General features: G+C 38.4%; 1 protein-coding gene across 6 annotated transcripts in view; it reads left to right on the forward strand.

Annotated features, from left to right (window-relative positions):
- The window catches only part of LOC124804591 (myelin expression factor 2), a 111629-nt gene that overhangs the window by 44509 nt on the left and 41258 nt on the right, over positions 1-25862 (forward strand). For 5 of the 6 annotated variants that reach the window (XR_007017347.1, XR_007017348.1, XR_007017349.1 and 2 more), the window contains exons 5-8: positions 906-1059; positions 1786-1941; positions 8965-9048; positions 21420-21464. Coding sequence is in view for 3 of the 6 variants with exons in the window: in XM_047264781.1 (XP_047120737.1) it covers positions 906-1059; positions 1786-1941; positions 8965-9048; positions 21420-21464 (439 nt within the window). In the remaining 3 variants the exon portion in view is untranslated. The remainder of the gene's footprint in view (positions 1-905; positions 1060-1785; positions 1942-8964; positions 9049-21419; positions 21465-25862) is intronic. The other variant, XM_047264782.1, reaches the window with a different exon arrangement.

Below are 25862 nucleotides of genomic sequence, written 5' to 3' on the forward strand. Positions count from 1 at the left end.
TGTTTTCAAAAATGTGATTAGAACATTATTATTTCTTCTGATATTTCAGGAGCCACTTCAACAGTGGCATAAATGTTTTTGGCCTAAATACAAGGGTTGGAACTTTAATAGTGACAACTAATTATTTACAGCTTGGAAAAAATAACTTCTTTCAAAGTTTTACTGACCTTCAAAGTAGTCACCAGCATTGTGTATAACCTGTTGCAAGCAATGTGGAAGTTGTAGGATACTCTTAGCAGTGCTGGTTGTGTTGATAGTTTGAGCAGCGCAGTCTATTGCCTCCTGAATTTGTAGCAGTTCCGAAGTGAATGCCGTCAAGTGTTTCCTTCAGTTTAGAAATTGAGTTTAACTCACGAGGACTTAAGTCAGGGGAGTGCAGTAGGTGGTATAGCACTTAAGAGCCCCATCAGTCAAACAAATAAATAACAGCTTCCACTGTACGTGCTTGAGCATTGTCCTGCAAAATGATGGTCAGAACCTGCAGAAAGTGTCATCGCTTCTGTCTTTAAGCTGGTCGTAGGTTGTGTTCCAAAAATGAACATCATAGAGACAGAAGTAATGCCACTTCCTGCGTTTTGTATGAGCTGTAAATAAATAGTTGCCACTTTTAAAGTTCCAACCTCGTATTACAAGAAATGTGGATATCACAGATGTGTGCTCAAAATTTGATGGATATTTGATCGAAAAGAATCAAAAGCACATTTTTTTTTTGCTCTTTATTTTAAATGATCAAGAATGAAAGTTATGTTTCGTTAAGAAGTCACAGATATGCCCATATTGGCATAGTATGTGAAAAGTTCAGAACTATTTTTTTGTTTTCCTGTACTTTGAATGTTACAAGAATTTAATTTTTATTAATGCTAGAGTCTTTCCCTTGTATTTAAATGTGTTTTTTCCTTTTTCAGCTGGACTACAAAGTAGACGAAAAGAAGCTAAAAGAAGTATTTAAACTGGCCGGAAAAGTGGTCAGTGCAGAAATTAGTACTGATAAAGAAGGCAAGAGTAGGGGATTTGGTGTTGTTGAATATGAACATCCAGTGGAAGCTGTTCAAGCTATTTGTATCCTTCCGTATTTCTATTGTGCCTTTGTGTGTTCATGTATATCTGGACATTAATGTGGTCTTTTGTGCACTAAATGTTTTCCATTTGGCAACTGTTAGGAAAGCAGGAGAAATCTCTAATTTTAGAGGCAGTTACTGTACTGGCTAGAATTAGTCTAATAGGATGCCACATCCAGATAGGTGTATAAAACCTCCCACATTCCATGTATTCACTTTCATGAAATTCATATTTTGTCTGGAGTTTTAAATGTAGAGAAAATGTAAGTGCAAAACATGTAACAGGTGAACATTAAGGAATTAAGACGTTTCTCTCTTGTGCAAGCATCATTAAAATAATAGTGACCTACTCAGCTTTGAAAGAGAGAATAATATAACAGGATTGAATATTTCATCTCTTACGTTTAGATGTGACATTTACAACATTTTTATGTACAGTGGACAGTTAATGAAATTTCTTTAAATGGCATGCACATACCAGCAGAGTACTTTCAATTATTAGTCAAAGAATGGGCCAGCACAGATGCATGTGGCAAAATTAAAATACTGAAAAAATTAGTATCTGCAAGACATGTAGAATAGTGCACCATTCAGTGAAGATTTTGGAAGGGCTTAGATAGCTTGAAGTCATTGCCAATCTGCTGTTTCTAAATCTCGGTTTAGTTTGTCTTTAATTCATGGTGTATTTCTCATAATAGTTGTATAATTTCCTTAATGATTTCTCCAGCTATGTTGCATAATCAGATGTTGTACGACAGGAAAATCACTGTAAGGATGGATCGCATAGAACACAAACAAGAAGGACCATTGAAACTTCCTGAAGGTTTGAGAGGCCTAGGAATGGGTCTTGGTGCTGGTGGAGCTCCACTTCAGGATGTTGCAAGTATGGAAAATTATTTTTTTTAATGTTACAGATTGAAGTGACAGTGTGTAATTAATGTTACTAATATACATGGAAGTACAAGGTATGCCTTTCAATTTGTCAGTTAGGGACTTGTAAGCGTAGAATCTATTTTGGAAAAAAGTTGCACCCAAATTTTTGTTTATAAATAATCAAATATAATTATATGATTGCGTGGTGTCTGTTTCAACAAATGATCATTTCTGTTGAGAAATGCATAAACATTGTACCCCATCAGTCAACAAAGTGCTTATCTGATAAGTGTTTTTTGACACTTTTTTCCACTCAGTTCAATAATTACAGAATTTGCAGAATATTAATGTTTTTCGGGGCATTAATAGCCATGCAACCCGTACTTGACAACACAACATGTTGAACCGACAAGGCACCTATTCATAGAATTAGGAATGAAAATAACTGTTTGCATGTTAGGGGAAGAACTTTGAAGTACTCAAAATATGTTGACAGGTTGTGTTTTCGTTTCAGTGTGGACACAGTAAATAGTTATGACATGAGTGTGAATGAACTAGACTTAAGACTGCCAGAGAGGGAGGACTGGTGTGGGGAATTAGCCCGTGCCTTGTCCAAGCAGGGCAGCAGTCTGCACAAAGCATTTCCGCCACAGCAGAACTAAGACATTATAGAGATTGCCATCCGTTCTGGTGTTGAGTTTTAATGAGCTCTGTGATGACCGGGATTGGTCGCACCAGATAGTTCAAAGCACAACACAACATTCAGTAACAGCTACCATGCATGTTGATATAGCCGTAAACAGGGTAACTAGACCCAACCTCTACTGTTATTTGACGCAACTACAATTAAAAACTGCCACTGGAAACTATCATGTTAAAAGCAAGTTGGTTGGAATGTAAGTGACTATTGTACCAGCTTTCAAACATAAGCATTCTTTTGTTATAATGCTAGGTCCTGTTGCAGATTTGTTACATGGTGTATATCTTGGAGGCTATTCTACAGTCAACAATTTGTGTGGCACTTGAACATAGTGCACTGATGCATTGTTGCATTTGTGCACTTACATTTTGCAAGCATGTTCTCGCGCGTGTTCTTTCCAAATTTGAGTTCACCAGATGCCCGATATTAGTAGTTGTAAAATTGGTTACATATGCAATATTTGTAGAAGAAAATAAAGCTATTTAAACTGATTAAATGTTCATCTGGATAAAACTTATTATGAAATAGGGTCTGTTAGGTAACACCATTTCTGCGTTATGAGACTGAATTTGCATCTGTATTTGCATTGATTGAAATGCAAGTTTTTTCAGGTTCCTAGTTGTAATAGAACGTACCTTAACATTAATGTCAAGAAGTTTATTCTCAAACTGCAGATATGTCTATCTTCTTTCCTGACAGATTGTAGTCAGTCAGTTTGAAATTGTAGCTAAGTGGTATTTTTAATCTTCAAAGATATAAATTTGATTTTGGATCAGTAAAAAAATTGAATTTTGTAGTGTTTTTATCCTAATGTAAATTGTCTGTGGCTCGTGGTCTAGTTGCTAGCATTGCTGCCTCTGGATCACGGGGTTCCGGGTTAGATTCCCGGCTGGGTTTGGGGTTTTCTGTGCCCAGGGACTGTTAAGTGTTGTCCTCATCATTCCGTCATTTGTGAATGTGACGAGATTGGTTTGTCAATGTAGGGACTTAATATGGGCACTGATAACTGCGCAGTGGAGCGCCCCACAAACCAATCATCGTCTAATATAAAGTCTGTTTTTCTGAGAGGTGCTAGAGTGGAGGTAACCGTGTACAGATTGTTTATTTTTCCAAGCAAGTCTTCTTTGCAACAAATTGGGTAAAATAGCAAACGGAAAAACACAAACTTTAATACCCTCTAACTCCTTTCTGGTACATAATTCATTAGGAAACAAATGACTTGTGTTGATTACTGAGGAAAGTGCATCCCCTTTTGTAGAATGTTTAAGTGGAGCAGTTACTGTGCCTTTAAGTGGACAGGAGGTAACAATCTAAGAAAGTTTACCTGAGTCCGCTTCTTATGGTCATAAGACAAATGATGTATAGTCTTGGTGCTCAAAAAAACTTAAAAATTTTAAGGGAAATGTGATCTGTTGAATTTTCTAATATTGAAATGTTTCTTGAAGAATGAATTGAAGCAACAGTGGAAAAGAAGTTCCATGCAATAAAAGTAGTACAACACAAAAGTGAGAATATAGTTCACTGGCAAGGATTAAGAGGGCTTCAAAAATGGGAAGAATTGATTGTTAAAGGAAACCAGTGGGAAAGCAGATATGTGACTCAAATTGTATTTATCAAACTGAAGCTTTTCACTTTATTTTTAAAGAGGTTATCCAGATCAGAAAATGTGGAGGAGACTGATTCTTTTTCCAAGAACTTTTCACATTGCGAGAATATGCAAATGACCAATGTTGTGGCTTGTTGCTGCGACCAAGGTCGAAAAGTTGACTGTTGTGTTAATTAGGTAGGCTGCACAGTTGTGATGGTAAAGCCCATCTCACACAATAAGATTCTGTGCAAGTTTGCTAGATGATGCGCATGGCTGCTGGCAAGCAGGTGGGGGTGATGGCCACCTTGCAAGCTGAACCTCTTACATGGTTATGATTTGGTGTGGAAGCTAGCTGGTGGCTTGACACCGTGAAGGGCAGGGGGCATGGGTCGGCCAAACTCTAATTTTTCTCAGTTGATTGTAAAGGAACTACTCAGTATAATAATTTGCATATCTTATAGCTTTGCTCATCAGCTTAATGATGAATTGCTTGTAATTTGGTTAATTATCATATTTCTTGTGATATTGTAGTATTAAGTAAATTACTGCAAGAATTTCATAAGGTTTGCAGTGAAATAGATGTTGCTTTGAAATTACGTTCAGTGCATGTTAGTTCATGTTGCTGCATACCAAATGTAGCTAAATTTTTCTTCAATTTTTGAAGAATATCCCTATTACCGGGCTTGAAAAAATGGATCATATATAACTCACTTCGTCCTGAACTCACGCATTAGTGAAAAAGTTAGATTAAAATATTCACAAAATTCCTCCTATCTTGTAAACGGTTTCAGACATTGTAACAAGATTTTGGCAAATGTTAGTATACAAAGAGGAGAGTATTTCGTCATCTGATTAGTTTGTGGAACTTCCATATTTACCGTTATATTAAAGTGACCACAGATTTTTCAATTAAATGATTTAATACTTCATAGCACCATCAACAGCTGTTGAAATGAGTTACTATGGGTTTGGAACAACAGACATGAGGAAGTTTAACTTTTTATGCTAATGATGGGTAATTTCATGAACTACTGACATGCTGCAATTTCAACTGCATTAGAATCTTAGTGACATAAATATTTACAAACTGTGCTGTGTTTTGGCAGGAGAAGCATATTTGAACGTGGCAACAAGGGAACTTAGTTATTACTCACAACTTGCCACTCATAATGTTTCTCTGAAGAAAATTAAAGGCAATAAGAAATCTTGGAAAATAAATTGATAATTTTCTTGAAACTTGAAAAACTGGCCCCGAGTAGACTGCTTGCCAATTATACATGATTTGTTGACCACTACGAGCAGAATAGACATGTAATAATTAGGCAGTAAAGAAATAACAAATCAGGTAATTCAAACAACTACTTTGAAACAGTAGATGACGATTGGTTGGCGACATTGAGCAGTCAAGTACTCAGGGATGATTTTTCGTGCGCCAGCCTGTACCGCTGAAATAATATTGTAGAAGTTACTGTATTTTCTTTACAAAATGACATCAGACACTAGATTATGGGGTGCGGGCTTCATTTGGTTGTAAGTCGGTCTGCCTTCCATAACAATGAACATGCTATCTTACCTTGGATCAAAAAAGACAGAAAATGACACTCATGTGTGCTGTGCTGGCTTCCTTTGCGTGCAGAATAATACAAAAACTTGCCTTTTTATAAGTATGTCTTCTGCTGTTTATCGAAATAATGAAGTAAGCTGATATGCTCTTCTGTTATCTGAAAAGATGTGTGTATTACATATCACGTAATTTTCATGTAATTTACATAATTATAAAAGACATTGTCATTACCAGTTGTGGACACTGAATATAATCCGAAAAGAACCGAAGTCCAGAGTTCAAAAAAGGTTTGAAACATCCAGAATGGGTGTGTGCAGTGAATGAAACGAACAGCTTGATACTGAACTAACTATGAGCAGTCAGCAGTGGAACTGCTATGAGTGGCTACGCGAAGGATGAGTCCGGCTGAGGTAAGACAGAGACAGACAGACGGGAACGGGACCGATGCTGGAATGAGACCGGCCAATGTTGATGGAATGAGGCAGACTGTTTCCCGTTCCTGGGAACTATAAGTAGAAAGCCACAACCAAAGTGAACTATGAAAGACTTTTCTTAGAATTCGTTCCTCGCTCCTTCTGTTCAGCTTGGTGAACAGTTCCTTTGGACCCTTCAGTTCGTGAACAACCTCTCTATTGATGAAGCTGTGGTGTATGGGAAGGTGGTGTTAACTGTGGGACGATACAATTTGACGTAGACAAAATTTGTAGTTGGTTTGATGAATGGCAGCTAGCCTTACATGTAGAAAAATGTGCAGATAAATTAGAAAAAAACTCCTGATGATTTTTCAAATAAAGTAAGTGTGCTGCTTGACTGTGTCAGGTAGATTAAATGTCTGGGGTTTTAATGTTGCAGAGCAATATGAAATGGAATGAGCATATAAGGATAGTAGCAGGGAAGGTGAATGGTAAACTAAAGTTGGTGTGGTGAATTTTTAAGAAATGTGGGTCATCTGTAAAGGAGACCTCATATAGTTGAGTATCTTATTGTGTTTGAAATCTGAGCCAGGTTGGATTAAAGGAAGACAGTATAGCCACCCTGAGGTTGGCTGTTAGATTTGTTACTGGTAGGTTCGAACAACACACGTGTTAGAGATGCGTTGGGAAATTAAATGGGAATTGCTGGAGGGGAGGTGGTGATCTTTTCATGAGCCCTATAGAGAAAATTTTGAGAACAAACTTCAGAGTGTGATTGTACAGCCACCAATGTATATTTTATGTAAGGACCACGAAGGTAAGAGATATTAGACCTCGTGCAGATGCATGTAGACAGTTGTTTTTTCCCTCACTCTGCAAATGGAACAGGTAAGGAAATAGAGGTACAGGGTACCTTCTGCCACACACCATTCTGTGGCTTGCGGAATATTTATGTAGATGTAGATGACTGTTGTTTTGAAGTATACCTTACTATTGTTTTAAAGTGTACCTTACACAATATAAAACTTCACAATGTATATTTATCTTCCACTTTGGAGTGATAATGAAATGCAGAGTTAGACAATAGTTATTGTCCTACATAATGCTTCCAGCACTGCCAAGAGAAGTGACACAGGTGTTAGTGTTCACGAACAACTGAAATTGCTAAAATCAACAAAGCTTCAGCACCTGATGGAATGCCTATCAGTCTCTAGCAGATTTTAGTCTGGGTTAGCCCTCTTTCTACCATAATATATAGCACTGGTCACACTTAACTACCAGAAGTGAACTACAAAACTTGCGTGCAATATCTTTAACATCAATTTCTTATATAAACTTCAAACATATTGTGATCCCAGATGTAATACAGTATATCACCCATGCCAACCAGCATGGTTTCTAGAAACATTGATTTGGTGAAATCTGACTTGCAGCTTTTTCAGGTGATGTCCTGAAACTCGTGTACCAATGCAGTCAGGTACAGTATTTTTCAATTTCTGAAAGGCGCTCGAGTTAGTACCACATCTGCATTTACTACCAAAAGTGATTGTTTGGGGTATCAAGGAAATTTGTGACTGAATTGATTTTTTGCTAGTGAGGATGCAGCAAGCCAACTTGAATGGTCAGTCATCTACAGGTGTAGAATGTACAGTGGGAAGTGCTGCCTGCCATGCACTTAACAGTATTTTTGTTTTGCACAGTATGGGTGTTGACGTAGAATTTTTGTTGCAAAGAAAATTGTTTTTGAGTCATATATGGAGGGAGCAGACATGTAGTGTTAGGAGGGGGAGGTAAAACTAGATATTACAGTTCTTGTTACAGCCTCTCCAGTCTAGTATGTAAAGCAAGTGTTCCTTTGGTGCTACTAGCTGCTGGTCAATTCTTGGAGTTGGGATGTGGGGATTATGGGGATTATTGGACCCTTCCTTGGCCTTTTCTGGGTCCTCTTTTGCAATTTCACAAGTAATGAGATACATCCCAACTATTTTGACTAATAAATCATCTTCACACCAGATGATTTTTACTTTTAACATTAAGCATCTTCAGTGATCATTCTTCTCCCCCCTCCCCTTTATTTCCTAACATCCTTCTACAAATAGATGTTAAATTTTTAGAATTTTTGTTTCCATGTTGTGTAAATTTTTTGCCAATGTGGGTGACCACAGAACATGAAAACAAAATTATATTCAGTCTCTGTGAAGTGCAGTGTGCTAAAAATTGAACACTTTTATTAGTCACAAAAGACAAATATAACTTAATTACAGAAATTGCATCTTTGATAGTCTGTGATTGTAAAAGAGATTAGTTGGCTCCTGAAGAGACATTACCAGCTAAAGTACACCATCTCACAAAGTCTGTGAAAGACAGTTTACTCCTTAGTGTGTGGTGTTTATCACTGAGAGTGCAGACAGTATTGTCTGGCAGACCGTACTTGTGTTAGTCGGACCGAACGTCTGTAACTTCGCTATTTGGAAACATTGGTGGAAGCTGGACATGCATTAGATACCTGGCCTAAAACTGCATTCCACAACTCTTGTATCACAAAGGCTATCAATTCCTGGTAGAACATAACTTGAAGTTATAGATATGAAAATGTCTGGGGCTTTAGTTCTGCCTTTAGGAACATCAAAAGCTATTCCTGCTGCAGACGAAGTTGAAATTCTCTTCTCGATATCCCCTAATCAAAATATGTCTATGTAATAATGATAAACACAGCTTGTGATACTTTTACAAAAGTTTGAAGATATCATTATTGATTGAATTTCCAGGAAATTTACCAAGTGTAAGTGACCATGTGGGTGGTCTGGTTGGAGCTGTTGCAGGAGGTGCAGCAGGATTGGGAACTGGAATAGGTAAGTTCCCAGTGTCATTTGCAAAACATACTGTTGAATGATGTGCTGGCTGATAGAGCTTACGGTCGGGTACAAACAATTTATCAGAATGGTGCTGCTTGTCTATAATTTTGCAGTGTTTGCAATGCAAATTGTTTTGTTAATTTTCCAAAAGATAAGCAAACTGATTCCTTAAAACGATAGTGCAAATTGAAATATGAAAATTATATTTAAATTTTGAGTGGTGGCGACAGAGGAGTAGTAGGACGACGACTCAAATAGGTGCTAGTAGGTACAAAAAGAACACTGCACAACTTGTGTGTGTGTGTGTGTGTTTGTGTGTGTGTGTGTGTGTGTGTGTGTGTGTGTGTGTGTGTTTCCATTTATGCTATCCATTACAGTGGTATGTTAGTTCTGCTGCAAGTCCCAATGAGATCTAAAAACTCGGGAACATTCGTAAATTTGCTCCAATGGTGTGTTAGAGTGAAATGTGGTAGATGTCCCTCGGTACACATCCCTGTTTAATGTTTAACTGGCAAACGTTTGTTATATGTCTGTTATTGAGTAGAATGTTGTTGCACAGTTTGAATTTAGAGATGAGAGTTAGAGGAGCAATGAGTATGCGTCACATTTTGTGTGAAACTCGAGAAAACCTTAATGGTTATGATGTTTAGACCAAGGTTGTCTTCACAAAGGCTCGGAAAGGCTGATCAGGTTAGGTCAAATTTCAAAGCCATGCTGACTGTTTTATTTGACTTTGAAGGATTAGTTCATCATGAATTCTTGTAACAGGGATCAACTGTTAATTGATGATCCTATTGGTCCATGTTGAGTCCTGCGAGAAAATGAGGGAAGGAAACTTCCTGAAATGGGGAGACAATTCGTGGCTTTTGCATCATGATAATGCACTCGCATATTAATCCTTGTTGGTGTGTGACTATTGCATTAAAAACGAAATCACTGTGCTGTGTCATCCTCCATACTCTGCAGAGCTGGTTGTACAGACTTTGGAAATAAAAAAGTTGGAAACTGTTTAAAGGACCAGGATTTACAATGGTAGACGAGATCAAAGAAAATTGACAAACGGCTCTTCGCACATTCCAGCAAGAGGCATACCACGTCTGCTTCCGGAAGTGGAAAAGGCTTTGGGAGCAGTCTGTCAGTTTTTGAGGAGAGTATTTTGAAGGAGACATGCACAATAAGTAAACAGTAAAAAATCTTGTAGACGAAGTTCTGAAATATTTTGAACAGACCTCGTATTGTAAACAGTTCAGTGATACCAGTCAAGCAGTAGGTGTCCCATGAAAATAGTGGACAAAACATATAGTGACAGAAAAGCCACAACACATGAGGACATGCTTAAATATTACATCTATTTATTTTCTATAGAGATAGCATCATACATGGATCTCACTGCAAGTTTTAGGTAAACATACTGTTAACAATGTCTACAAGATGTGCCACATTGAAAAATGTAACATACACACTACCTTCCATAAATTTGGAGACCGCATATTGCAGTGTAACGAGAGGTGAATGATCTACATGACTTACTGGTTAGAACAGGTATGTTGTTTACAGTTCAGCTGTTTTGTTTGTATGAATGTAGGACACACAGCAAGAGTAACCCCAAAGTGCCAGATTGCTTATGATTAACAGGTGAAGTTCATCATTTTGCACCCACCAGTGTCAGACAAATATCAAAGAAATTATTTCCAGCATGAAGATAATCTTCACTCCAGCACCTGGGAAAACAGCAAGTCAGGAAAAGTATTTGGTAGTGATCAGTAAACATAATCGATTCTCAACTGTCCATGAATTGACTGTTTAATTCAACAAAACTAGGGACACACCTGTGAATGAGTCAACAGTGAGACAGCACCTGGCAAAAAAACAGCTTCCAGGATTATGAAGCAGCAGAAAAGCCATTGTTGCACACTGTTAACATGAAGAAAAGGCTTCAGTGGGATATGACATTCCAAAATTGGACAGGAGCCATTGGGAAAGTCTTCCTCGCATTTGAAATATTTGGAAGTAGACTCCATCAATTTGTCTGCCTTTTATCGCATGAATACTTGAATCCTCAGTGTGTAGTTTCAGCTGTGAAACATGGGGGGGGGGGGTGTGTTGTGGTGGTGTAGGGTCTTTTGGGTGGAATAAAGTCTGAGATTTGGTGAAAGTAGACGGAAAAACGAACCAAAAGGGTATTATACACTGACATCTGGTTTGCGTCTGACTGGAAAAGGGTTCTTCTTGCAGAAAAACAGCACGAAACATACAGCCAACTTGTCAGAGCTGTCACTTCTGTAGAGCTTCAGAAAGTTTTGGAAAATGTGGAATAGTTTTGGAAAATGTGGAATGGCCTTCCCTGTCCCCAATAGTAACCCAATCAAGCTACTGTGGGTGAATTGGACTGGATGATCTGAAAATGGGAATCATGAGAGGGACACACTTGTGGAAATAAAAAATGAAATTTACCTAAGGGCCGTGCAGTTAAGGTGTTACTTTGTTTTTGCTACCAGTTGCGGCAGTTCATTATGTGACCTTCAGGCTGCATATGCACCTCAAAAAAAATAAGACATTGGCATACTGGGGCCATATGTTTCTGCATGGCCCCAGTAAGCCAATGTCAATTAAGTTTGAGGTGCATAGGGGCCAGAAGATGCAATTATGAATTGCCAAAACCGGCGGTGAACAAAATCACATCACAATTGCATGGCTGTTTGGTGAATTTCATTGTTTAATATTTGACCAGCCTATGTACCATGTCCACAATGGGTAAACATTCACTTCTGGGGGAGGCCCTGCAGCAAGAATGGAGACTAATTTCAACCAAAACCCTAGCAAAATCAACCTATCACAGGCTGAGATTATGCAAGCCAGTGATGAAAGCAGAGTAGCTGTTTTGAGGAATCTAAAATTCAATAGTTTCATTTACCTATGTATTGTGTGAGCTTAATAAACTATTGAATTCCCCCCCCCCCCCCCCATTTTGGGTAGTGTATCAGTTCGTCATCATTAAGTGACAAAGTACTCACAGTAGGTAAAACCTAATGATTTTCACTAACCTTAAAGGGGTTTCATGGCATTTTGCAACAATCTTAGAATAGCTGCATGGGCTGGTAGAGGTATCAGAGCTACTTTAAATGCTATGGTCTTTGCAACACCTATGCAGATTGTCTTCCAGCTGAGACTGCTGCTCTGTATACCATGGCCCCAGTATCTTGGTCTGCTATCAGATCATCAGTAAACTAGTCAGTCATTCAGTGGTATTGTGGTTCTGTATTTCATTGCTCACTACTTCCTATGGTTCTATAGAAAGATTTGTTGAAGGAGCTGGTTGTTATTGTATAGTCAGTCAGCATTTCCCCAAGCATTGCTATACTTGCATTCTTTATACTTGTGTTATTGCTGTATTCTGTATATGCTAAATATTTTCAGCTTATGTAACTGTGTAAGAGTGCTGCTGCCTCCATTGTAACCGATAGATATAAGGGGGCACATGTCCAGCATAGTCTCCAACCCCGAAATCTTGAATAAGAACATTGCATTTTTATTGTAGATTGGGAATTATGGAGTAAAAAGTATGAAACTTTCTTTGCTATGCTGCAGGCGGTGCTGTAATTCATGAGTAACACAATTTAATTCCAGAACAGTATAATCTTGTTAAAAATGCATTGGATAAAAAAAATCCACAAGTGTTCAGTAATTTTGAAGAAAACAAATTGAGGTGTTGCCTCTTGCTAATGGGTGCTTGTTTGTTAGAATTATTTCGCAGTAAGTGCTCAAAAATTCTTAGACAATCTTCCTGTATTGTTTGGAGACCTTTACTTGGATTTGTAACAGACAATATGGTTTCCACTTGATGGTTGTCCACACACAATTTGTAGCAGCATGGGAAGTATTAAAGCATTTGCACAATTGTCAGTGGACTGGAGAATGCAGTCCAATGTCTTGGCTTGCAAGATTGCAATATCTTTCTTGCCTGCCTGACTTCAGTTCGTGGGGTTACTTGAAGACTGAAATTTATAATGAAGTGCAACAATGCATGATAATGTGGTTCAGATTACATTGGAAACACGTTTCAGTTGTGTTGAATAATTCCATGTGTGGATAAATGAGTGCATTGAAATGGGTAGTTACTGTGAAATAATTCATACAAACAAGCAACCTGTTGGTGAGATTGGAGAGGACACACCTTAAACAAGCCTCCTGCACAACAAAACTGAACACATTTGTTTTTCCTATTTTTATGCAATACATTTTTCTCTAGATACCACCATTTTGGAACTCAAATGCATTATGTCACAGTGCCATCTATCAGAGAACAACAAAAGTGTTACATACAGAAGTTCTGTATTTTCCAATTGAATGTGACCCTACATTAAAAATGGGATGTTCCTATTTGATGCTGAGGTTGTCCCCAGGGTATGGAGTATGGGATCAGTGTACGTATCCTCAGATAGCATTTTTGAAAACGTTGAACATGTAATTTTCTGTTTCTTAATTGGATGTGTAGTTCTTGGGATATTTTTCTATCTCAACCTGTAATATCTTCACTGTACTATTGGCTTTCATTAGTGCCTCTGGAGTCTGGTATTTCAGGATGATGACCCTCCGTTGTGTTATGTGAAAAAATCTGTTACAAATGTGAATGCAATTTTCCATAACACCCATTACCTAAGGGGGAGGTACTTCATGCCCACCCTAAAAAAATAAATATTGTCAATTGTTATTGAATTGTATTAACAACATACTTTTTGGAACTGATGTGTAAGTGCGTGTCTGAACATGAAAATACATTTCAGCGCACATAGTAATATCAGTGATTTTCAGCAATGTGTGCTACCAATTTTGAGCACCAAAAAATATTTCAAAAATGAAAATTTTAAGTGTTGCCCTCTCATCTTAACATACATACATGAGAGAGTGTAAGGAGGGACCTGAAACTGGTAATACAGAATATGACGTTCAGTGGGGAAATATTAAAACTATTAACTAGACTTCTAGTTAAGGCAGAATGGTACAATAGCCCCAGTTACGAAATAATTCATTGTTGCACCTAGCACGTTTGTGAATTTGTTCTGAAGTGTGGAAATGTGGCTTGTACTATATACTCTAGTTCCTTTAATAATTGACCAGCTTCCCGCAGTAGGTAGTGAATCTTCTACTGGGCTATCAGTCCAAAGACTCGTCTCCCAGGCTGAGGTGACATGTCATTGGGATAGCTCCATGTGTGTCAGATCTTGTTTTGCCCTGTGTAATGCAACAACTCGGCATGGCACGGACTCGACAAATTGTTCGAAAACCCCAGCAGAAAAACTGAGCTGCCCTTAATTTCAAAAGCGTGGCCAGTGCAAGATTTTGTACACGAGCTAACCTCCTGATTATGTCCCACAAATGTTCAATGGGGTTCACGTTGGGCGATTTGAGTAGCCGAACCACTCTCAAATTGTGCAGAAAATTCATGAAATCGGTTGCAAATAATTGTGACTTGGTGTTGTGCATTGTTGCCCTTAAAAATTCCATTGTTTGTGATCATGAAGTCCATGAATGGCAGCAAATGCAAATGATCTCAAAGTAGCTGAACATAGCAATTTCCAGTCAATGATCAGTTCAGGTGGACTAGAGGACCCTGTCCATTCCTTGTACACACAGCTCACACCATTATGGAGCAACCAACTGCTTGAACAGTGTCTTGTTGACACCTTGGTCCCACTGCTTTGTGGCATGGTGGTGATTCTTTTGGAAAATCTTGAAATTCTCAGGGAATTACATTGTAGCTTGAAAAAGCCGGGAAATCTCAATTAATTCGACAGATTTAATAAAGTCTGTGAATTCTGTTTTTTGAACCTAGCATTAGAATTTAATTTTATTGAATTTTGTTTGTCACGAATTTTGAAATACTTAGGTATTTTAAAGAGATAATTCTATTAGTATTATTGCATATAAATTATCAATGTTTAAAAATTGCAGTGAAACTAGAGCTTGTGGCTAGAAAATATCAGCTGAGCAGAAAGAAAAGTCGTTATTGTAAGTCGTCCCCCCCCCCCCCCCCCTACCCCCCTGCACTTCATTAATCCATCTGGAACTTCTATCATCATCTTGCTATCCATACCTGAAATTCTCAGGGAATTTTTTTCCCAAATTTGAGTAGCCACCTTGTGCAGGGTTTGTGCCACAATTAAGTTATCCAACAAAGCCGTGGTTATGAAGTAGTGTCCAACTGATACGGTCACAAGCACAGGAGATGCTATACAGGAGAGGTTGTGCATTTAGCAAAGGCACTTGCATTGTTGTCAGCTGTCAGTCCATTAATGCCGTACCAGGTACGGGGAGAAGGAAGGAAGGAAGGTTATTTTGTGTGTTCAAAATGACACTCATAAGCAGTCAAATGGTGTCGGTGCCACCGAACTGTTGACCGAACTACAGCTGCCATTGTTTCCGATGTGATAGGATCATAGGATGGCTTGATAGTTTCTCATACCTCATTCAGTGTAGACGGATTCTGTTGGTAAACTTCATTTTTCAGGGTCCCCATAGGCAGAAGTAGACGTTTGGGGACCCTGGTGGGTACTCAGCAGCTACTCTACGATCTGCCCTTTCTCAGGGTAGATTTTCATCAAAGGATGATCTGACATGGGAGTGAGGCAGAACACTGTTTTGTTGTTGCTAAAAAAATCTTTCATTTCCAAACACCTCTCGGATTGCAGGTAAAGTTCATGTTTGCAGCATATGAAGATACCTCACAAGTTATGGTACATTCAAAGAAGAATGGTTCAATCAAACTGTGTAATGACCGACAGCACCACACATTACTCTTCAGTAGATTAACATGTTTGTCCATGTGAACATAACTATTTTCATTTGTGGTGGTTTACAGTACTGTTCAGTCTGAATTGCGCCTCGTCGCACCAAATAACCATCCCTGCAAACTGTTCCTGCTCGTGAAACACGCCTTCAAACCACTCGCTGTACTACATGCTGCGATTTGGCTCATTCTCATTCATAGAGTACAGTGATCTTGGAATGTATATTTTTCACATCGGGCCTTCAGATTTCGTCTTAATCAATTGGCTTATCCCACTTTCACATGCACCCTGGGTATTTTTAGGTGAGGTAGTAAAATGTTGCAATGCAGCAGTGCTAGAAGCTGGACTGGTTGAGGTTTTTGGTTGGCCACACCTTCCCTTAAGCACATGCTGAAAGTATTATTGGCTTCAGATTTATCCTGATTACTGTGTTGTTGAACATGTTGGTGGCTGAGTTGTATATACATCACACCATTGTCATTGCAACTCCTCCATGTTTTTGTACTTCTCGTACCACTTCGATATGGCCGTGGGTTGCTCAGATAATAATCTTAGTTGATTCATTGCTGCACTCTCATCTGCTGGCAAACACCGAGATCTGTAGAGTGTCCGATGGACTAAGGTACTGTGCAAAATTGCAAGGTTTTTGATACTCTGGAGTCATCCTTAGATGGAACATTGAACACGATTGTGGAGTGTTAAAATGTTTTCATACCGAAGAATTTCATAGTGTGCAGAGTTTACAGTAGTGAACAAGTAAGGTACATGCCACGTTGTAGACACATGCTGTCGAACATTAAACAGTGTGATGCCTGATAGCTTTTCGCATCACAGGATGAACTCTGCAAACAACATACTGTAATCAGTCTTTGTGTGAGGACACTTGAGTAATTTTAACTTGATGCAGATACTCAAAACTTAATTCTAATTGTTCAGATCTGCTGAGACACTTTGTCTGGGAGGAAATATATTAGTTTTAAAATTCTATGTCGACCAGGTTTTAACATTGACTTGTTCTTTGAGGATGTCCTACACTTGTCTTCCTTAATTAGTAATAAAGGTTTAAGCAACTGTTACATGTGTGTCCCTTTTTGAATGCCCCAAAAAATTGTTTTTGAGCCATAATCATCTGTTTCCATTTTGTTTGAAGACAGCTTTAGAAAACAGTTGTAGAATTCCTGTTCGTATGAATCTGATCACTGTAGGCCTTAAAATAAATTTAAGAACAGAATTGTGCATCTTCACACATGTAAGCTCAAATTCGTGAAATACGTGATTTTCCTCCTCTACATTTAGATCTGGATAATTTGGAGGCCTTGTGTGAATAGTATTGATGGTTGTTTTACGCTCATGTGCATTAAGTGTTGACTCTTAAGAAAATTTGTGATCTCTGTGTCAACATGCATGATCTAGCTTGTGCAAAATGAACCAGATGCATTTGGTTCAAAACAGTCTTAACATGTGCAATTGGCTGAAAAAATTCTAGTATTTGTAATTTGCTCGGGAAAGCACAATTTGAGAACATGAAGGAGATTGATATTTACTGATCCTGTAAAACCCGATATTAACAATCCTGTCTGTAAAGAATTCCCACTTTTAATGGATATATTTGTTCCAGTGAAATTGCCAGAAGAATGCCACGGGAGTGTGGTTTAATGGACCTTGCTTTAAGAAAGTCAGTCAGTTGTTAGTTTGCAAACTGAAATGGTGATTTACAGACTTGTTTGAAAGTTTCCACTATTCTTCATTTCTGATAGTTACATCAAATTGCTGATAAAGTAGTCTGCCAATAGGTTGTTTTTAGTTGATATTTTCGGACACAGATTTTCACATCTAGGTCACCTGATCTGACATAACCAAAAGTAATTGTAGAGTGAACAAGTTGATTTGATTGTACAGTGTGGAAGTTAGGTTATGGGCAGCAAAAGAAAGGAAGACAACATTTTTTTTTAGTCAGTTGGAATGCTAAACTTGCTGACAAAGCAAAGAATAAGATTTGGCTCTTCCTCCTTTGTGTGGTATGTACTCAGGATGTATACAGTCTTGGAAAAACCCGGGAATTTTTTCATCCGGGAAAAACCCGGGAATATTTTAGAATTCCGGAAATTTTTCATTGTTTTCGGTTAAATTTTTGTAATTTTGACTGGTAAGAACAGATACTCAAACAAAGAATATAACTGTATCCCGCTACTGCAGAATAATACTTCAGCAATAAAACATGAATGAGTGAAAAAACGAAAAAATAAAACTTAAACTGCAAAGTAAATGCGCCATATACAACAACAAAACAAAGTGCTCATACAAGCGTCTGCCAACAGCAAAACTTGTCAAAGGCTTTAGGAAGAATATGCAATGATTCATAACAACAAATTGCCTCCGATGATCGTGTCGTCACAACTTTTTACATTAGATTTGTTTTAGCAGTTACAAGCGGAATCATGCGCATTCGCAGTTGAGTAGTACCTTCTCCCACTTCTGGCTACAGAAATGTGGCAGGTTCGAATGTCTTGTTTCTTTTGTGACCTAATGTAAGAGCGTTTAATGTTTTACACGTACGAACATACGGCTCCCTACGACATCATAGCTGCGCAAGTGCGGTGATGCCTGTCATCTGGTGCTCTCTGGCAACTGCAGAAACGCGCCTATTTCTAACAGGTCGCAGGAAAATATTCAGAATGGTGGTTTGAAAAGCGTTACTATCAAAGAAAATTTCCTTTTACTCAAGTTGAACTACGTACGAGAATGTACGTTGAATTTCTTAAATCAAAGAATGTTTGACTGTCATTTAAAAATAAACTCTTTGATGACGAGTCATTTAGATGAATTTGGAGCCCAGAAGAACTGACATTTATGTCGTTATTAAAAATTTTAATGGCACATTTGTGTGATATATTTTAAATTGTAATACGCGCATAAAAGACCAACATTATATGTGAAAGCTTAGCTTCTCTTCCAGCGTATTAATCTTATAGACCAATATTATAAGTGAAAGCTTTACTTTTCTTGTAGCAACACTGTGTATATTAATTTAAAACATTAACTTTTCTGTTTTTGTGTACGCGCTACTTAACAGTGATGTTGCTATTGGCTGACTTCATCACGTGCCATAAGCTCTCAATACCTGGTATCATCGGCTGGTGAAAATCACGTGACATGAGCTATGACTGGCTTACAAAAGCGCATCGCAATCTCGATTTCAATGCTTCGGAAAGTAACATGCGCTGTTTGATGGAATTCGAATTTATACTTTGTAATACGAAAATATGCAGCGTACATATTACTGCACATCAAAGATCTTCCCAAAACGACGTCCCCCCCCCCCCCCCCCCCCCCCCGTGTTTCGTTTTCTAAAGTGCCGGAAATTCTACACCCGTGTATAAAACCGTAACCATTCTAAGGATGGATAGGTTAAACAGTTTCGAGAGAAAATTTACTGTCAGGTAACGGGAAAAAGTATGTTTTCACCTGGGAGAAAATATATTTTTAACTGGAAAATCCGGGAGATATCCGGGAATTTTTTTCTTTGTCCGCATATACACCCTGGTACTGAAATATTCCTGAATGCTGAAACTAGTATCCCTGTGGCATTGGAAAGGGAAAAGTTTCAGCTTCATTCTTTCAAGTTTAATTGCCCATTCACTTCAAAATCCTTATGTTACCTGAATTGAGGGTGTGTTGACTGCGTTTAGTAATGGCCCCTTCCCCAGTTTCTCTCTGTTGTGGCTTTCTGTGCAGGGTTTGTTACTGTGACAATGGGAGGCAGAAAAAAGAGTTGCAGTTGTTTCTTTAATTTTTCTTACAGAGGAAGTGAGGTTAATTTTCCTTCACTACACAATCATGAGTCATGTCAGACCCCCAGAAAGTTTATTACATTAATACATTGTAGATGGCTGCTTTCTTTCTAACATCATTATGTTCAGATGACAGGTGACAAGGAGACTGAAAACTGTACAGTTGCCCGAGGGACACGCCCATAGACGATATTTGCAGTTATCTCCTATAATAGTACAGTTGAAGCTTAGATATGACATTGCACCGATTGGCTCTGGAGCTAAACTGAGAGACGGTAGGTGCCTTACAGAATTGGAGACCACCCTCTTACTAATAAAATGATTTTATGAAATGAGAAATGGATACATTCCTCTAGGTGAAAATTTATTGACAAAGGTTTCAAAAATTTCCAGAGATTGGGATAGAAGATTCAAGTGAATAGTGGCTGAGAAGACTGCTTGGAAAAAGAAAGATGTAACTTCTCCTACCAAAATTTATATAGCGAAAGTAAGGCATTAGACATGAAAAGAATTTAATGTTAAAATTTTGACACAGTTGATAACTATTATGAGCCTAGAAATATTTTTGTTGCTGGCGGGACTGGGGTCTTCTATACTTAATTTCCAGAAGAACAGGATGCCAAGGAGAATAGATGATTTTAGTGTGTGTTACTAGTGAAGCCACTAATAATAAAAAAATTGACGTACTGCGGGATATAAAAAATGCTACTGTGTACCTAAAATTTTGTTAGCAGTACCTCGCTGTCTGCTGAAATAAGAAGTTTCTTGGTTGAAATGTGGAGATGAATTCAGTAAGAAGAAAGATAATTCTTATTGTTGACACATCTTCTGCACATGAAAAGGTGATGATATGTCAGGAACATGTGTGTTTCCTCTTGCTAAATGAACACGCCACCTGCAGCCTGTAGACGTGGGTATAATTCGGTGTGTGAACTCTAAATATAGAACAGGTTTTGCATGGAGACCATTACCTTTGGGAAAGGACAGTGAAAATATTCTACAGATGATGCATGTGGAATGTTGTAACCCAGGGTGTGTTGAACTCGCTTAAAAATTCTGGCTGTGGGTCAGTATCAGTTACTGAAGAATAGGAGTATTATTTCCCTGTTCGGCATTTAAGTGCTTTGCTGGGATGACAACCTGACTTCTGCATACATTGGATAGGTGAGACTTCTATGAAAGGGGTGGGGGTGGAGGATTCCGCTGGACTAAGTTTCATTGTGGATGCTACTTATTCAGTGCGGATGAGTTGGTTTTAGCCTCAGCTGTACTAAGTTTCATTGTGGATGCTATAAACTACTTTTCCTTATTCAGAGCAGATGAGTTGGTTGTAGCCAATATCAAACTGCTGGTGTGGTAACACTTCTCAGTACAATATGCTGGCAGAAAATGTCAAAGCACAAATCCCCCAAAAGGATTTTTTTTTCCTTTCTGTGTAACGGTAGTTACCTATGGTGTTACTCAAATAACACAAGTTCCAAATATAAATAATTTGTTATTCATTCTAGATGCTTTATTTAAATTGACACCCATTCGTGGTTTTACACGAGACTACAAATTAACGCTTATTGTGTTCATGGACAGAGTGGCAATATGTTGCTGGGGTTAAGTTGTGTGCATTTGTGATACAGCCTGAAAATCTCCAGATTTCTGATTACTGATCACTTTGTTAGCAAATGACCTAAAACCCTATTGAAGGAAAAAATATTTGTCTGTAGACATTGTTATTTTACTGTATTTTGGTGATTGGGAAATATGTACTTCACAAAAACTTTTTTTCTTTTTACAGGAGCGGCATCAGCACTGTCTAATGTTGTTGGTCCAGCATCTTTGGGTAACTATTTTTCTTAACTTTACCAGAAGAAACTAAACTTAGCAAGACATGCAAATCTTAGATGTGTACCAGTATAACAACTTGGAATGAAATTTGCCTGTAATGTCAACATTTTTTCCTTGGAAATATGTAAAAAGTGAATTTCATTGGTTTTATTACTTTGAAGTATGATACGTTGTCTGGGATTTGCTATTTAACTCGGTGAATGAGTTAAAATTCTACCAGGTGTTACCAAGAAGACACGTTCAGTATTTGGAGCACATCTGTGTGTGTGTGTGTGTGTGTGTGTGTGTGTGTGTGTGTGTGTGTGTGTGTGTGTGTGTGTGTGTACACGAGTAAGTTGCATGTGAGTAATTTGGGAAGAGGCCTCTTGGGCCAAAAGCTTAGTTATGGAAGAAACTTACAGGTTTCATATTTACATTGATTTCTGTTCATAAACCCAACTTTCTGATTCAAAGTGTTTTGGTATCTTCATATTTTGTACAGTTTAGTTTATGGTGAAATAATTACTAGTTTTGTCATTTGCTCATTACCAAGGCAATTTTCTCTTTATGTTCTTCTGGAAAGGATTAATTTGTTTTTCTCATGAAATTCTTCGAATTTTTAATCTTGTTATTTTTTGCTGTTGTGTCTAAGGTTCGACAATTTTGTTGTTGTTGGACTTAACTCACTTACCTTGCCCATTTCGATAAATATTGATGTCATTAGATTCTAAAGATTCTCGTTTAGGTCCTCTAACCCCATTAGAATGTAAATATGTTGAATCATTGATTTAAGTGATTACCATGGAATGTGTAAGAGGTCTGCAGCCTCCTACGAAAAGATAAATGTAGTTTTGCCTCACACAGCTTGAGGTAGGCTACATATAAGTAGCCAAGCACCAGAGAGATACAGCTGTTAATAGTGGAATGCAGGCAGTGAGCGGTGCAGAAGTTGCTGAGAGTACTAGTGAGCAGGACATAATGTAATGGCAGAAGGTCGCCCATAATACATATTGTCGACTCTGTGTCCTTGACTCTGTTAAGCAGTTTACCAGTTGTGACAAAAGTTTATTTTGAAGTGTCGTACCGTGACTACATGTTCTACATCAACTGTGTGGATCACCTACTTTCGGAATGCAGTGAGGATTGTGGGGTGTTTGTGCTAATTAATGCCATAGTGTAAAGATATAAAGAGTGACCTCTGATAAGTATAATCATCATTAAGTTCTAAGGTGAAGGGATTAACTGCCTCACATTTGTGTATAATTAATAAAATTTTGTTGTTGTGGTCTTCAGTCCTGAGACTGGTTTGATGCAGCTCTCCATGCTACTCTATCCTGTGCAAGCTTCATCATCTCCCAGTACCTACTGCAACCTACATCCTTCTGAATCTGCTTAGTGTATTCATCTCTTGGTCTCCATCTACAATTTTTACCCTCCACTCTGCCCTCCAATGCTAAATTGGTGATCCCTTGATGCCTCAGAACATGTCCTACCAACCGATCCCTTCTTCTGGACAAGTTGTGCCACAAACTTCTCTTCTCCCCAATCCTATTCAATACTTCCTCATTAGTTATGTGGTCTACCCATCTAATCTTCAGCATTCTTCTGTAGCACCACATTTCGAAAGCTTCTATTCTCTTCTTGTCCAAACTATTTATCGTCCATGTTTCACTTCCATACATGGCTACACTCCATACAAATACTTTCAGAAATGACTTCCTGACACTTAAATCAATACTGGATGTTAACAAATTTCTCTTCTTCAGAAACGCTTTCCTTGCCATTGCCAGTCTACATTTTATATCCTGTCTACTTCGACCATCATTAGTTATTTTGCTCCCCAAATAGCAATACTCCTTTACTACTTAAAGTGTCTCATTTCCTAATCTAATTCCCTCAGCCATCACCCGACTTAATTCAACTACATTCCATTATCCTCGTTTTGCTTTTGTTGTTGTTCATCTTATATCCTTCTTTCAAGACACTGTCCATTCCATTCAACTGCTCTTCCAAGTCCTTTGCTGTCTCTGACAGAATTACAATGTCATCGGCGAACCTCAAAGTTTTTATTTCTTCTCCATGGATTTTAATACCTACTCCGAATTTTTCTTTTGTTTCCTTTACTGCTTGCTCAATACACGGATTGAACAACATCGGGGAGAGGCTACAACCCTGTCTTACTCCCCTCCCAACCACTGCTTCCCTTTCATGTCCCTCGACTCCTATAACTGCCATCTGGTTTCTGTACAAATTGTAAATAGCCTTTCGCTCCCTGTATTTTACCCCTGCCATGTTTAGAATTTGAAAGAGAGTATTCCAGTCAACATTGTCAAAAGCTTTCTCTAAGTCTACAAATGCTAGAAACATAGGTTTGCCTTTCCTTAATCTTTCTTCTAAGATAAGTCGTAAGGTCAGTATTGCCTCACGTGTTCCAGTGTTTCTACGGAATCCAAACTGATCTTCCCTGAGGTTGGCTTCTACTAGCTTTTCCATTCGTCTGTAAAGAATTCGTGTTAGTATTTTGCAGCTGTGACTTATTAAACTGATAGTTCGGTAATTTTCACATCTGTCAATTCCTGCTTTCTTTGGGATTGGAATTATTATATTCTTCTTGAAGCCTGAGGGTATTTCGCCTGTTTCATACATCTTGCTCACCAGATGGTAGAGTTTTGTCAGGACTGGCTCTCCAAGGGCCGTCAGTAGTTCCAACGGAATGTTGTCTACTCCGGGGGCTTTGTTTCGACTCAGGTCTTTCAGTGCTCTGTCAAACTCTTCACGCAGTATCGTATCTCCCATTTCATCTTCATCTACATCCTCTCCCATTTCCATAATATTGTCCTCAAGTACATCGCCCTTCTATAGACCCTCTATATACTCCTTCCACCTTTTCCTTCTTTGCTTAGAACTGGGTTTCCATCTGAGCTCTTGATATTCATACAAGTGGCTCTCTTTTCTCCAAAGGTCTCTTTAATTTTCCTGTAGGCAGTATCTATCTTACCCCTAGTGAGATAAGCCTCTACATCCTTACATTTGTCCTCTAGCCATCCCTGCTTAGCCATTTTGCACTTCCTGTCGATCTCATTTTTGAGACGTTTGTATTCCTTTTTGCCTGCTTCATTTACTGCATTTTTATATTTTCTCCTTTCATCAATTAAATTCAATATTTCTTCTGTTACCCAAGGATTTCTACTAGCCCTTGTCTTTTTACGTACTATATCCTCTGCTGCCTTCATTACTTCATCCCTCAGAGCTACCCATTCTTCTTCTACTGTATTTCTTTCCCCCACTCCTGTCAATTGTTCCCTTATGCTCTCCCTGAAACTCTGTACAACCTCTGGTTTTTTCAGTTTATCCAGGTCCCATCTCCTTAAATTCCCACCTTTTTGCAGTTTCTTCAGTTTTAATCTACAGGTCATAACCAATAGATTGTGGTCAGAGTCCACATCTGCCGCTGGAGATGTCTTACAATTTAAAACCTGGTTCCTAAATCTCTGTCTTACCATTATATAATCTATCTGATACCTTTTAGTATCTCCAGGGTTCTTCCATGTATACAACCTTCTTTCATGATTCTTAAACCAAGTGTTAGCTATGATTATGTTGTGCTCTGTGCAAAATTCTACGAGGCGGCTTCCTCTTTCATTTCTTAGCCCCAATCCATATTCACCTACTACGTTTCCTTCTCTCCCTTTTCCAACACTCGAATTCCAGTCACCCATGACTATTAAATTTTCGTCTTCCTTCACTGTCTGAATAATTTCTTTTATTTCATCATACATTTCTTCAATTTCTTCGTCATCTGCAGAGCTAGTTGGCATATAAACTTGTACTACTGTAGTAGGCGTGGGCTTCGTATCTATGTTGGCCACAATAATGCGTTCATTATGCTGTTTGTAGTAGCTTACCCGCATACCTATTTTCCTATTCATTATTAAACCTACTCCTGCTTTACCCCTATTTGATTGTGTGTTTATAACCCTGTAGTCACCCGACCAGAAGTCTTGTTCCTCCTGCCACCGAACTTCACTAATTCCCACTATATCTAACTTTAACCTATCCATTTCCCTTTTTAAATTTTCTAACCTACCTGCCCGATTAAGGGATCTGACATTCCACGCTCCGATCTGTAGAACGCCAGTTTTCTTTCTCCTGATAACGACATCCTCTTGAGTAGTCCCCGCCCGGAGATCCGAATGGGGGACTATTTTACCTCCGGAATATTTTACCCAAGAGGACGCAATCATCATTTAGTCATACAGTAAAGCTGCATGCCCTCGGGAAACATTACGGCTGTAGTTTCCCTTTGCTTTCAGCTGTTCGCAGTACCAGCACAGCAAGACCGTTTTGGTAATTGTTACAAGGTCAGATTAGTCAATCATCCAGACTGTTGCCCTTGCAACTACTGAAAAGGCTG

This window comes from Schistocerca piceifrons, chromosome 7, assembly GCF_021461385.2.
Source record: "Schistocerca piceifrons isolate TAMUIC-IGC-003096 chromosome 7, iqSchPice1.1, whole genome shotgun sequence".
NCBI lineage: Eukaryota > Metazoa > Arthropoda > Insecta > Orthoptera > Acrididae > Schistocerca > Schistocerca piceifrons.